Here is a 15392-nt window from a genome sequence, read left to right on the forward strand (position 1 = left end):
TTATAGGATAGTTCTAGTGACTCCAAGCTAATATACTGGTTGCTTGGATTCTTTGCTTAATCTAGGTTAATCAAATCTAGTACCTAGAATGTGTTATTAATAACCTGCTTTATGAAACAGTCCACTGTCCATTTTGGATAGTCTGTACCCACATCAATCTTGTGTTTGGGTAATCATTTCCAAGGTGTCAGTATGGTTGTGTTCTACTTCCTTGAAATTGTACAGTTACAGCATTAATAATATTTAGATCTCTAGATTTGTCTGGATCTTATGATGAAGATCCAGAACCTCTGAACCATTGCTTAATGTTTATTCTTTAATGAAAATGCTAGATCAGTTCCACCAGTGCCAAAGATACATTGCCAAGACATTGAAATCATTTTAGATACAAATTAAGTGTCAATAAGAGCTTCAGATTTGAGTGAACACTTGTTATATCCAAAAGCTGGGGTAAACTGATAGTCAAAATGGTATATATGATCTGTATCTATGCTAGCTAGATACCTACATCATCTGGATTAAGTGTGAGAATTTACTGATATGCTAGGTGCCAAGGAAATGCTGTATCACATAAATGTCTTGAAGTATGCCCTGATGACTCTTGCTAAGGGTGCAGGTCCTTTGAGATGTTCTAATTTCTGTTTATATTCCTGAGGATACAACATCAGAAACTCATTACAGTCATTCCACTAACAATCTGTCTAGTGTGAGTCACCTAAAATGATTAGGGAGCTGAAAACCTCACACTTGCTATCCATTTTCATAGATACTGTCATGGTTCCAACATCTCTTAATTGCCATGCTGAGTTGGCACCTATTAGTTTGGAACTAGTGTTCCAATGTGAGACATTTTGAGTGATCTCTCTACTATGGGAATAGCTAGCAAGCATCTTCCCATATATTCACATTTGTTATCTGTTTCTTCTTCCCACCTATCATATTAAGGGCATATTTGATATTATTTTGTTATATGGTATTTTTAAATATACTTTCTTGTTACTGGTATTTCAGGTTCTTAGGCAGACTGTTATTTTCTGTTCTGCAATAGCCTCCTCTCCACCTTCCTTTACATATTGTTCCATACTGTCGTTACCTTTCAGTTTGTACAAAATGCTAAAACAAAAAAAAATTCTTTCCTGTATCATTTTGTGAAATCTCTCCCTGTCTCCTTATCTTCAAATCCCACATTGTCTCCTTGCCTGTACTTGCATTGTGTTGGAGATCACTTTCACAGGCTGAAAAACTGTATTTTATTCTTCCAAACAAGAGTCTTATATTTAAAACTTGTCATGGATTTAATAGCTTCTTTTTTTTAAAAGACTTTTATTTTGTTTTTGTGATACTAAAGAAAATCTTAACCTTTAATCATATAATATCTTATATATTGACAGATACAGGTTTTCGTGTCTATATGAGACTAAACAAGTCATAGAATCACGGAATGGTTGAGGTTGGAAGGGACCTCTGGAGGTTATCTGGTCCAACTCCCCTGCTCAAGCAGGGTGACCTGGATCTGGTTGCCCAGGACCATGTCCAGGTAGCTTTTGAATATGCTCAAAAGAGAGGTTTTCACAACCTCCCTGAGCAACCTGTTCCAGGGCTCAGTCACCCTCACAGTAAAAAAGTTTCTTCGTATGTTCAGAGAAAACCTGTTGTTTCGGTTTGTGTCCATTGCCTCTTGTCCTGTCACTGAACATCACTGAAAAGAACCTGGCTCTTTCTTCTTTCTACCCTCCCTTCAGGTATTTATATACATTGATGAGATTCCCCCTGAGCCTTCTCTTCTCTAGGCTGAACAGTCCGAGCTCTCTCAGCCTTTCTTCATAGGAGAAATGCTCCAGTCCTTTCATAATAGAGACAATAGCATAGATAATGTCTCTTTAGATGCTGGTGTTGTCCCAAAATCAGGGTTCTTCACCCAGTGTACAAAAAGCTAATTCACACAGAGTTATTTGTTTATTTCATGTCTGCACAGAGGTGGGTGCTAGGTGGTAAATCCACAAAGCTAGCACACCTATTCTTGGTTTTAGGAGGTTTATATACAGTTCAACAAACAGGGAAGTTAGTCATTGTACAATATGATTTGCTATAACTCTTTACATAATATTATATATGCATGCATAATTTTATATGTGCATACATAATATTATATGCATGCTCCAGAGGTTGGAGGGGACTACCTTTTTAAAATTTCTGCTTCAAGGGGAGTTACTTTTACTATTATAATTATATTATAATGAGGATAGGTTACTTTCAGTTAGTTTATCTCAGCAATTAGTGGGTCTGCAAATGTTTTTCTTACCCTAGTTTCACAACATAGACTCTTCAGGGTCACTGTGTCTGTGTTCTGTCTGTATTCTGTTAGCTTTATCAGTTCCTTGGATTATTTCACATTCCTCCTTTGGCCATTTGTCATCATTGGGAACCCCAAACAGCGTAGCATCGAACGGACCTCCGATCAACACATATACCATACAGACACTGTCCATAGCAGAGATCCTCCAATTTTGGTCATTCAAGCTATTAAAGGATTTTCTTATGAGGAAACAACTCCATGATTTTTACTGTTAAAACAGAAACTACATTCTCATGAGAACTTCTTGCTGCACTGTTAGATAAAGGCAAGACCACGGAGATTGTGTTATTACTAGTAAGTACCAAGTAGGACCTGCATGTTGGTTCCTCTGTTACAATGAGCTGGCTGAGTTTATCCTGTATCCAAGGGATTTGTGCAGCACAATACAGGCCTGAAGGCCATGCTGTACATACAGCACAGCATGGGGCTGGGACTATTCAATTTAACTGTTACGTGGAGCACTAACTCCTAGATGTACAGTGGTCTTCCAGTCAGGTTCACTACACTTTCATTGCCTCAAGGGCACATTTCTGGCTCATGTTCAACTTGGTGTCCACCAGGACCCCCAGGTCCTTTTCTCAAAGCTCCTTTCCAGCTGGGCAGCTCCCAGCATATACTGGTGCATGGGGTTGTTCTTCCCCAGGTGCAGGACTTTGCACTTCCCTTTGTTGTCCTATCAGCCCATTTCTCCAGTCTTCAAGGTTTGTCTGGAAGGCAGCACAACCTTCTGGAGTATCAGCCACTCCTCCCAGTTCATTATCCAGATCATTAATCAAAATGTTAAAGATGTTGAAATCTGAGCATACTACAGAAGATAAATAATAAATGGAAAAAAAATAGATTTGGCACCATCTTCAGATAGCCTAAATTCACATGAGTTGTAGTAGCTAATATCCTTGTGAACTGCTGCATGACTTCAAAGTTGAGCCTAACTAATAGGAATGCTATGCTTGAGGACATTGGTGGAATTTGAAGTAATTTTCTTTGATTCTTCATTACTTGTTTGTTAGATTCAAAACCAGATATACAACAGAGGAACCAACATTGCAACAGAGAAATATGTTTTAATGTAAACTTATTTTGTGTCTGTCATTCTCTGAGGCTGAGTAGCTTGTTGAGGCACTCCTATGAAAAATGTACCCACAGCTCTAATATCTCCAAAGTTGGTGCTTCTACTGAGATAATAAGAAAATTTATGCAGATGTGGTGGTTTGACCCTAGCTGAATGCCAGGTGCCTACCAAAGCTGCTCTATCAGCTCTATCACTCTGCTCCTCAACCAGACATGAGAGAGAAAATATAACAAAAGGCTTGTGGGTCGAGATAAGGGCAGGGAGATCATTCAGCAATTATCATCACAGGCAAAACAGACTCGACCTGGGGAAATTAATTTATTACCATTCAAATCAGATAAAAAACACCTTCCCCCCACCCCCTCCCTTCTTCCTGGGCTTAATTTAATTCTCAATTTCTCTACTTCCTCCCCCCAAGCAGTGCAGGGCAACGGGGAATAGGGGTTACAGTCAGTTCATCACACATTGTCTCTGCTGCTCCTTCCACCTCACACTCTTCCCTTGCTCCAGCATGGGGTCCCTCCCACAGGAGACAGTTCTCCATGAACTTCTCCAATGTGAGCCCTTCACACACTGCTCCAGCATGGGTCCCCTGTGGGTCCACAAGTCTTTCCAGCAAACCTTCTTCAGTGCAGGCTTCCCATGAGTCACAGCCTCCTTTGGGCATCCACCTACTCTGCCATGGGGTCCTCTATGGGTTGCAGGTAGATATCTGCTCCACTGTGGACCTCCATGGGCTTCAGGGGGACAGCCTGCCTCACCATGGTCTTCACCATGAGCTGCAGAGGACTCTCTGCCCTGGCTCCTGGAGCACCTTTTCCTCCTCCTTCTTCACTGACCTTAGATTCTGCAGAGTTGTTGCTCTCACATAGTCTCACTTCTGTCTTCTGCTGGCATAGATTATTTGTTTTCCCCTTCTTAATATGCTATCACAGAGGCTCTACCCCTGTTGCTGATTAGCTTGGCCTTGGACAGCGATGGGTCCATCTTGGAGCTGGCTGGAATTGGCTCCATTGGACATGGGGGAAGCTTCTGGCATCTTCTCACAGAAGCCACCTCTGTAGCTCCCCACTACCAAAACCTTGCATGTAAACCTACTACAGCAGAGCAAAAGCTCATATGATCTAAAACAATGTACTTTACAAACGGGACAGTTAAGAAATAATTTTATGGAAACAATTTAAGGAAAGAGGATGAAAGACGCAAAACATTAAGAGAAGAGAGAATACCAAAAAGTCTTGTTAGCTGCTGACAGAAAATATTGGTACAAGGAAGCAAAATCAAGATTTGGAAAGCAGAAAAGAATTAGGATAAAATTACCTATTTTAAGGTAGAAAAATTGGGGAAAAGTTAGGAGGAAGGAAGAAAGGAAACATAAGAATGTGTTGTCCTGGTTTAACCCCATCCAGCAACCAAGCACCACGCAGCCTTGCTCGCTCCCCCCCACCCAGAGGGGTGGGGAGGAGAATCAGAAAGAAATGTAAAACTCGAGGGTTGAGATAAGAACAATTTTAATAATTTAAACAGAATAAAAAAGAAAGAACAAAAACAATAAAAATAATAATACCAATAACAGTTAAAATGGAAAGGTTGGGAAAAGGATAAAATCCAAAGGAAAAGGGAGAAAGGAAAACAAGTGATGCACAGTACAACTGCTCACCACCCACTGACCGATGCCCAGCCAGTCCCCAGTCCCTGAGCAATGATCGGCAGGCCCTGGCCAACCCTCATATTTCCTCCCACATCCAATAAAGGATGGAGATTCTCCTTAGCCCTCCTTTTGTTGTTAATGTATTTATAGAAACATTTTTTACTGGTTTTTTACAGCAGTAGCTACATCAAGTACTAGTTTGTCTTTGGCCCTTTTAATTTTCTCCCTGCAGTTCCAGCAAAAGCTCTCTGTTCAGCCAGGCTTATCTTCTTCGCCACTGGCTTGTCTTTCAGAAAATAGGGAAAACCTGCCCCTGCACCTTTAAAATTTCCTTCTTGAAGAATTTCCAGCCTTCCTGGACTCCTTTGCCCTTTAGGACTGCCTCCCAAAGAACTCTGTGAACCATGCCTCTAAACAGGCCAAAGTCTGCCCTCCAGAAGTCCAAGGTGGCAGTTCTGCTAATCCACTTCTCCAAGAACTGAAAACTATTCTTTTGTGATTGCTATGCCCAAGACAACCTCCAACCATCACATCACCCACAAGTCCTTCTCTGTTCACAAAAACATCCAGTGGAGCTCCTTCCCTAGTCGGTTCACTCACTAGCTGTGTCAGGAAGTTATCTTCCACACACTCCAGGAACCTCCTAGACTGTTTCCTCTCTGTTGTGTTGTATTTCCAGCAGATATCTTGTAAGTTGAAGTCCCCCATGACAACAAGGGCTAGCAATCATGAGTCTTCACCCAGCTGCTTATAGACTATTTAATCTGCCTCTTCATCCTGGTTGGATGGTCTATAACACACTCCCACCGTGATATATGCCTTGTTGGCCTTTCCCCTGATTCTTACCCATAAACATTCGACTTTTTCGTCACCATCATCAAGGTCTAGACAGTCAAAACACTCCCTAACATACAGGGCTACCCCATCGTCTCTCCTTCTTTGCCTGTCCCTTCCAATGAGTTTATAGACATCCACTGCAACACTCCAGTTGTGTGAGTCATCCCACCATGTTTCCTGATTGCATTTACACCATAGTTTTCCATCTACACAATGGCTTCCAGCTCCTCCTGTTTGTTGCCCATGCTGTGTGCATTGGTGCAGATGCACTTCAGTTGGGCTATTGATCCTGCCATCTTTTTGGGGGGAGAAGCCCTAATTCCTGTGACTCTTCCCAGGCACTTCCATGTTTTTTAATGTATCAACAACCCTTGCATCTTTGCTACTGCATGGATCTCCATCCCCTACCCCCATTGAGATTGCTAAGGTGAAAGTGCTTAGAGCTGTAATTCTGCTAAAAAGATACGGTTCCATTTTTCCCTCTCATTCCTTCTTCTGGATTTCCAGTCTGCCCCTAATCAATAGCATTTTTCCCATTCATGTGTAGAACACTGAAGGAATATAGGACAAGTAAGTATGTATGCTGAGGCCTTATATCTATCTTATCTCTTTGTTAAGCCAAATGGCTAAAACCCATCTTTGACTAAAGAATATCTTCCAGAGTCATCTAATTTTACTTTGATAGCTTCATAAGTTTCAGAATTCCATTTCCCATGGAAATGGAAAGGTCATGGAGAACAGGAGAGGTGCCTGAGGACTGGAGAAAAGTCACTCCAATCTTCAAAAAGGGAAAAAAGGAGGACCTAGGAAACTACACCCTGGAAAGGTGATGGAAGAGCTTATCCTGGAGGTCATCTCGAAGCATGTGGAGGAAGTTTATTGGGATTAGTTAATATGGATTCACCAAGGGGAAATCATGCCTGGCCAACCGGATAGCCTTCAATGATGGAATAACTGTCTGGGTAGATGAAGAGAGAGCAGTGGAAGTGTTCTACCTGGACTTGAACAAGGCTTTAGATGCTGTCTCCCACAACATCCTCATAGGTAAGCTCAGGAAGTGTGGGTTAGATGAGTGGACAGTAAGGTGGACTGAGATCTGGCTGAATGGCAGAACTCAGAGGGTTGTGATCAATGGCACAGTCTAGCTGGAGGCCCATAGCTAGCGGTGTTCTCCAGGGGTCAGTGCTGGGTCCAGTCCTGTTCAACTACTTCATCAGTGACCTAGATGAAGGGACAAAGTGTACCTTCAGCAAGTTTGCTGATGATATAAAACTGGGAGGAGTAACTGATTCACCAGAAGGCTGTGCTGCCATTCAGCAAGAGCTGGACGGGCTAGACAGTTGGGCAGGGAGGAACCTAATGAAGTTCAACAAAGGCAAGTGTAGGGTCCTGCACCTAGGGAGTAACAAACTCATGCACCAGTACAGGCTAGGGGTTGACCTTCTGGGGGGCAGGTCTTTGGAGAAGTGCAGGAGTGAAATAATGGACTCAACGACATATCAATATGATCCTAGTTGAAGACATTTTACTTAAATTTCTGCAAGCTTATATACAATTTTCATATTTGTACACACGTCACACCTTAATTCTATTGGTTACATACACTGTTCAAATGCTGCTATACAGATACTAACTGGTTAAAAGCATACAAGCAGTTAGTCCCATCTTTAAAATTATTGACATTCCTGTGGTTATCAGCTCCCAACTCAGCTCCTGTTTTTCTGCCTGCTTAATTGCCAAAGATCCTGTTTTCTTTGTTCTTGGTGTCTTTCTCACAACCTCACGGCCTTGCTGAGCAGACAAAGCTTTTATTCATATCAAGCTGCTAAAGCAAGAGTGAGTTTTGATAGGCCACATGTCCCTTTTCTTCCAAATGCATTGCCACAGAGAAGGACCTGGGAGTTATGGTGGACAGCAAGTTGACCATGAGCCAGCAGTGTGCCCTTGTGGCCCAGAAGGCCAATGGGATCCTGGGGTGCATTAGGAGGAGTGTGGCCAGCAGGTCAAGAGAGGTTATCGTCCCCTTCTACTCTGCCCTGGTGGGGCTGCACCTGGAGTACTGTGTCCAGTTCTGGACTTCCCAGTTCAAGAGAGACAGGAAATTGGAGAAGGTCCAGGGGAGGGCTATGAATATGATTAGGGGACTGGAACATCTCCCTTATGAGGAAAGGCTGAGAGAACTGGGCTTTGTTCAATCTGGAGAAGAGAAGACTGAGAGGGGATCTTATCAATGTCTACAGATATCTTAAGGGCAAGTACCAAGAGGATGGGGCCAGGCTCTTTTCAGTGGTGCCCAGTGACAGGACAAGAGGCAATGGGCACAAACTGAAACGCAGGAAGCTCCTTCTGAAATGAGGAATAACTTCTTTACCTTGAGGGTGACACAGCACTGGAACAGGCTGCCCAGAGAGGTTGTGGAGTCTCCTTCTCTGGAGACATTCAAAACCTACCTGGACGCGATCCTGTGCAACCTGCTCTAGGTGAACCTACTTTAGCAGGGGGGTGGACTAGGTGATCTCCAGAGGTCCCTTCCAACCCTGACCATTCTGTGATTTATGTTTGTCTGTTAGATAAAAAATAATTTTGTATTCATTATTCATGAAGGTACCATCATGAATGTACATAATATTTTTTGCTGAACTAAGCAGACTATACCCTTTATCTCTTCTGAGTTTCTCCAGTCTTGTTAATTTCTTTGCTTTTTTTCCATCCCATTTTTTTAGCGTCCTTTTAAATATGCTATTCCAATACTTGTTTAGACAAGTCTGTAAAAGAGATAAAAATACCTCCCAGTTTCTGATTGCTATAATTTCCTTAAATAGTATATTTTCGGTATTTTTTCCAACCCACATTTTTTACTTTCTAGTGTTTTCTTTTTGTTGTATCTAAGTAAAAAGGAAAGAGAAATACTCTATTAGATCTGTTGCTTTATTTATTAAGGTTTTTCTACACAGTTTAAAGTAAACAGCATTTCAGTAATTACTTCATGGCCCTGTACAACCAACATTTCTCTGTTGTGACACTTTGCTTGTTCTTTTATTGCTCGTCATAAAATTTCTGTTAATAATCTTGCAGTGGGTTGGTATTGGTTCCATGCTGATGTCAAATATTTAATAGTGGTTAGAAATTGACTGAATTTTACTACTGCATACCACTATGTTTAGTTTTTTTGCTCTGAAACTTCATATGAAAATTACTAATTTGCTAAGTATTCATTTATATCTTCATACTTTGTAAAAGATTTGCATTTTAAAAGAGAGACATTATTATAAATATATTTGTGTCTTTTCTAAAATATTTGGATTTGTTATGAGTATTGTGAATTTGTGATAGGTTAAAGATAAAATAATAATTGTGGCTTCACTTAAGCACTATGTATATTTTCATTATTTTAAAAATTTGTTTTAAAGGAACGTTTAATCAACCTTCATTCAATTTCATGTAATTCATCATATATATAGACTATTACAGAATTGTATCAGTTCATAACATTTGCATCTGAATGAGCCTTCTAAGCTCTTAGCAGTTCAGAACAACTGAAATCAAGGTGGGGACGACCTCTGCAAGTGCAAAAAGAACCAAAACCACCTACTTTTTCTTTGGTTTTTTTTCCTGAATGTTTTTACTTGACAGTAAATAAGTATAGTGTTATTGAAGTACTTGTCTGTGGTGGGTTGACCTTGGCTGGATGCCAGGTGCCCACCAAGCTACTCTATCACTCCTTTCCTCAGCAGAACAGGGCAGGGGGAAAATAAGATGAAAAAACTTGTGGGTCAAGATAAAGGCAGTTTAATGACACAATAGCAGAAGTCACATGCGCAGAAGCAAAGGGAAACAAAAGGTGTTATTCTCTGCTTCCCATCAGCAGTCAATGTTCGGCCACTTCCTGGGAGGCAGGGCTTCAGTACATGTAGCGGCTGCTCCAGAAGACAAACATTGTAAATAACGAATGCCCCCTGCCTTCCTCCTCCTTTCTCTTAGCTTTTATATCTGAGCAGACATCATATGGCATGGAATATCCCTTTGGTCATTTTGGGTCAGCTTTCCTGGCTCTGTCCCCTCCCAAGATCTTGCCCACCCCCAGCCTACTGGCGGGGCAGGAAGTTTGGAGAGACAGCCTTGATGCTGTGGGAGCACTGCTCAGCAGTAGCCAAAACACCAGTGTGTTATCACCACCTTTCTAGCTACCAATACAAGCACAGCACTATGAGGGCTGCTATGGGGCTCAGCCAGACCCAATACATTGTCTTGTACTTAAGTACAAAGTGCTTTGCCATATTAGTGCTGTCCCATGAACAAGCAGAAGTGAGGCCTCTGAGTGATGCATTACATATTTTCCAAATGGGATTTTCTTGTAAGCTATGAAGCTAGAGAATGAGTAAACACTAGCTAGAATTAATTCCCTCTATCAGAAGTATTTGTGTGACTAAAAGCAATGCTTGAGGAGTTCAAATAATTTTTTAAAGCAGATGTATTTTTTTATAATCACTTTCTGATTAATATGTTGCATGTGAACCCATAACTTTTTGCTGTCTGCTTATTCTGAAAGGAGAATGATGTTAAAAATGAGCACATGTTTTTTTTGCCTTAGACAATTGTTCTTGTTTGAATAAATAGAATCAATGAAGGAGCAGGTTTTCAGTTAAGATGATTCAATATGGAATGCTAAAATGGAGAATATTCTTCTTACACAGGACCGAGGAGATGAATTTACTTATACTGGGAGTGGAGGTAGAGATCTTTCTGGAAATAAAAGAATTGGAGAACATACATTTGATCAAACATTAACACACATGAACAGGTAAGGTTTTAAGACTAAATTAAAAAAAAAAATCCAGAGTTGAGTTTTGTTCCTTTAATTTAAAAATTATATTTTGCAAAATTTGTTCCCTCTTATGCATCTTTTGCTACTGTAAACAGTGGTGCCTCCTGCTGTTTAGAGGCATTTTGTCAAACATAGTGTTATGTTGATTTAAAGAATTATTTGTAACTGATGAAAATATATTGCTGTATTACAGGTTCAGCTGGTGGCTATATATCTATTTGAAATTGTCCAACACTTCTTATGAGAAGATTTGGTTTTCAGTTGATAAGTTTGCCAAACTTAAACCTCTTAAACTGAAATTTTCTGTGCTGGGTGTTTGCCTCAGATTGTTCTTATAAAGATTCATCTTAAACTGTTTAAGAATTTATGAAAGTTAGGTGTGAAGAACCATTCATTTGCCCATAGTAAAAGAAATCTCACATATTTTTGATAGCCTTTAGTGCCTTCATATTTTGTATGAAGAACAAGGAATTACTATTACTTTGCCTTGTGTGTTTTGATGTCCCTGATAATAGTTGGCCTATTTTTTTGTCAAATTGTAGGCAAAAACAATTGAATGAAGAAAAAAAAAGGTTTGAAAAAATAAATTAGACATTTGCTTAAAGTATATTTATGTTCTATAAATAGCCTGCCTAAACTCTAGGAATTCTTAATACCTTTACATTTCTATATGTATACCATCTGCATGAAGCAACTAACTGTGCACTGGCTATGGGGTACTAAGTTCAACTAGGACTTTCTCTATCAGATCTGACATTGGATGCACTGTGCTTCTGTCAAGCACCAAAATTGAGTGGGGAGGCATTCTTTCAGGCTCTGTGTTGGTACTTGGAGGAGAAAGAAGAAAAGCCTGACTGGGATACTGACAGAGGAGGAGATGTAACAGAAACAAGAGCATGGAAAGGAGTGAGACAAAAAATAGATTTGGGCAGCAGGTTTATAATGGCTTTTAATCATAAAGCAAACTTTTTATTGGAACCTGGAATAAAACCTAGGCTCCTTAGTCTTGTTGTTCCTCTGCTCTCAGCAAATGGTTGTGAAAGCCATTGGCAAAGTGTGTTGTGTCTGGTTGCTTTGTAGTAGTTGAGGTGCATGGAGTATAAAGTGGTGCTACCAGTTATCCATTTTGATTGGCTGGTGGTAGTCTGTGCTTTGGATCTAATGTTCTTAACCCTTGTGATGATTGAAGGCAGACAGTATGGTTGCATGTAATAGAATCAAAATTTTTTTGTTTGTCCAGAATGTTTTCTTATTTTGCCTGTGCAAAAGAAATATTTTTAAAACCTGAATTACTTCACCTTTCCTTACTTTTCTGTATATCACAGGCTGTAAATTTTGCCATATTTTTCCGAGGGCCATTGTTTCTTTTGTGGTCCATGGTTGGGTTTGAACCTGATTCCAGAGACTTTTGTTCATCCACACTCAAATCAATGTATGGCTATAAAAATATTTTATGTTCAAACTGTTTAGTCAGGGAGGGATTCATACTATCTTACTCCAAGTGTCTAGAATAGGATGCCTATATAAATAGTGGATAAAAGTGAATGCTTCAGGAGAGAGAGCAAGCTGGAGCCTACTTCTGCTCATCAATTGCATGGAGATCCAAATAGCTAAATTTAAACTATATAAATACTGTTGTTTATGTTCCTCTTCATTATAGTTTTCCTCTAAGAAATGCCAGCTCTCTCCATGAGATTTATTCCCCTGTGTTACTTTTGGAAGGATAAAGATTCATCCGTAAAGATTTTAACTTCCTGACAAAAACAATACTTCCCCCCCCCTCATGCATATAACTTCTTATTCTTATCCATTCTTAAAGCTAACGTGTGATGTGGGAGATGCTGCAACTAAACAAGGAAGAATATTTTTGTGGTGTTTACTGATATTTATTCTTTTCTGATTCTTTGATGATCCATCTATACTCTTCTAGATCAAAGTACATAGAAAAGAACATTATGGTTTACTTGTCTCTGAATTAGTTCATGGCATGTAACTCTTAAACTTAGGTAGCTAATGGACTAAGAAGAGTAATATTTGCTACAGATATATTTTTGGATAGTTGCTATGGACTTTTTTCCATGTTACTTTTTCATAATGTTTCTCAATTCATGCACACTTTAAAATCCTAAAAATATTCACTAATGTGGAATAGTCAGATAATTTTCCATTGTTACAACTTTTAAAAATCCTTCCATGTTACTTGAGAAATAATTGTTTTTAAAAATTAAAAAATATTAAACCTGAAGGGATTGGTTTCTTTTATTTATATTAGCTGAATTTTCATTGTCAACATTTGGAACTAAATATATTGTATTCCGATACCTATTCTCACACATGGTAGAGTTGATCTCAGTTCTTCTATTGGTATTGCAGTCTACTGAATAATTCACTGCAAATTCTTCTGCTTAGTAAACATAATCGTATAAGGCAAAAAAATTTGATTTTGTCACACTGATTCTCAATATAATGTTATATGAAGCAATATATTTTATGAAGATATCTAATGTGATTTTCAGGGCATTGGCCCTTAACTGTGATGCTGCATTGGATGATAAAAATGGAGCAGAGTCTAAGAATTGGAGAGCTGGTAAGCCAGTTCGAGTAGTACGCAGTTCAAAAGGACGACGGATCAGTAAATATGCCCCAGAGGAAGGCAACAGATATGATGGTATTTACAAGGTATTATGATTTTTACTGTATATAGAGCATTACATTTTTCTTAAGATGTGTTTTTTAAGTCTTTTGTGTTACATAGCAAACTCTTGATTATTGCTTTTGAAGGAATAATTCTTTTGTTACCATGAGGACAGTTTAGCCTACCTTGTTCTGTAGTGAAATGAAATGGAAGTATTGCATTTCAATCGTGGCATTGTCTGATTGCATGGCAGTTCACATGGATTTATGTGTGGGAAGGGCCGCATACTCTGCCAGTTATCAGGCTGCTTCCTGCTCTGCTCACCCACAGGCTTAAGCTGCAGCTTGGATGGTTACCCCAGCTAGCTGATGGCTGTGCAAGCCTACCCAGCAGCTTGAGGTCTCCAGGGAATTAGAAGGGCTTATTAGGCAGTGCTTTGAGATTGTTTGAATCATAGTGGTAGAGAACAGGCAAGGGCTGCAGCAAACAGGAATCAGCTACCTACCCAGGCTAGCCTGAAATGAGTGAAGACAGCCACGCAGACAAAGCTTCCTACCAGGGTAGTTACTGTCCAGGTTGAGGGCTGCAAAGACTGCACCCCACACTCCTGGGTGGAGGAGGGTGCAAGCTCCACCTGTGCAAGGTTTACTCTGGTGGAGTCACTCAGGCAACAGGTGTAGGAGCTGCAGGAGGAAGTCTAGCAGGCTGTGCTGTATAAGGGAGGGGGAACAATAAATTGAGTATATTCAAGACTTTGCAAAAAATATTAGGGCCCCATGGCCATGACCTCCAAAGACTACCAAAGAATTTCAACAGCAGACAGACAGCACCTTGGAGAAGGAGGCACCATGTTCTCTGGTGACTCATGGCAGCAGGATATCATCTCTGTCCCCATTTCCTCATATGTACCAACCAGCAACAGATACAAACTCTTGGCAGCAGACAAAACCAATGAGCAGGATTCACAGGGAGAAACCACACCAGCAGCACATACTAAAAGCTGCAAAAGGAAGTGGCGAGTGCTAGTAGTGGGTGACTCTGCTGAGAGGCACAGAGGCATTCCCATCAGCCAGCCTGATATAAAGTCAAGGGAAGTTTGCTGCTTGCCAGGAACCAAGATCCAGGATGTGAGGAATGCTCCCCAACCCTCTCCAAAGGCAAGAACCCTAAGTCCAGCCACCTCAAGTGCTCACCAATGCAAGTACCAATGCAGATCCAGCCACCTCAAGTGTGTGTATACCAATGCAAATACCCTGGGCAACAAACAGGAGGAACTGGATCTCTGTGTCCAGTCGGAGAGTTATGACATCATAGGAATCATAGAAACTTGGTGAGAAAACTCACACGACTGGAAGACTGCAATGGATGGGTATAAGCTCTTTTGAAAAGAAAGGAAGGGAAGAAGAGGAGATAGAATTGCATTCTATGTAAAAGAGAAATTTGAGTGTATGGAGGTGAGCTATGGAGACCACGGAAGTTCTATCAAATGCCTTGGGGTCAGGATTGGAGGGATCATCACCAAGGGTATTATGGTCACCGTCAATCTTATGGTAGGTATCTGTTACCAACCTCCGAATCAGGGTGATGAGGCTGACAAAACCTTACTTTGGCCACTCAAGGAATTCTTGGGCCAAAAGAACCTGGTCCTCATGGGTGACTTCAATTACCCAGACATTTGTTGGAAAAACAACACAGTGATGCACAAGTTGTCCATCAGGTTCCTGGAATGCATTGAGGACTGCTTCCTGCTACAGGTGCTGAATATGCTGACTAGGAACAGCACATTGCTAGATTTACTGCTCACTAACCAAGAAAATTTACTTGACAACACAACTACCAATGGTAGCCTTGGATACAGTGACCACAACACTGTGGAGTTTAAGATTCTGCCGAGCACACTGAAGACCAGTAGTAGAACAAAGACCCTGGATTTTACAAGAGCCAACTTCAAGATGCTCAAAGCCCAGCTGCGAGAGTTTCCATAGGAAGTGTCCATGGAGGACAAAGGAGCTTTTA

At 40.5% G+C, this 15392-nt stretch overlaps 1 protein-coding gene across 3 annotated transcripts in view; it reads left to right on the forward strand.

Annotated features, from left to right (window-relative positions):
- LOC130141966 (E3 ubiquitin-protein ligase UHRF2-like) overlaps positions 1-15392 on the forward strand; it is a 169498-nt gene that overhangs the window by 138226 nt on the left and 15880 nt on the right. For all 3 annotated transcript variants that reach the window (XM_056323324.1, XM_056323325.1, XM_056323326.1), the window contains 2 exons: positions 10611-10717; positions 13258-13420. In XM_056323324.1, coding sequence (XP_056179299.1) covers positions 10611-10717; positions 13258-13420 — 270 coding nt within the window. The remainder of the gene's footprint in view (positions 1-10610; positions 10718-13257; positions 13421-15392) is intronic.

This window comes from Falco biarmicus, chromosome W (assembly GCF_023638135.1).
Source record: "Falco biarmicus isolate bFalBia1 chromosome W, bFalBia1.pri, whole genome shotgun sequence".
NCBI lineage: Eukaryota > Metazoa > Chordata > Aves > Falconiformes > Falconidae > Falco > Falco biarmicus.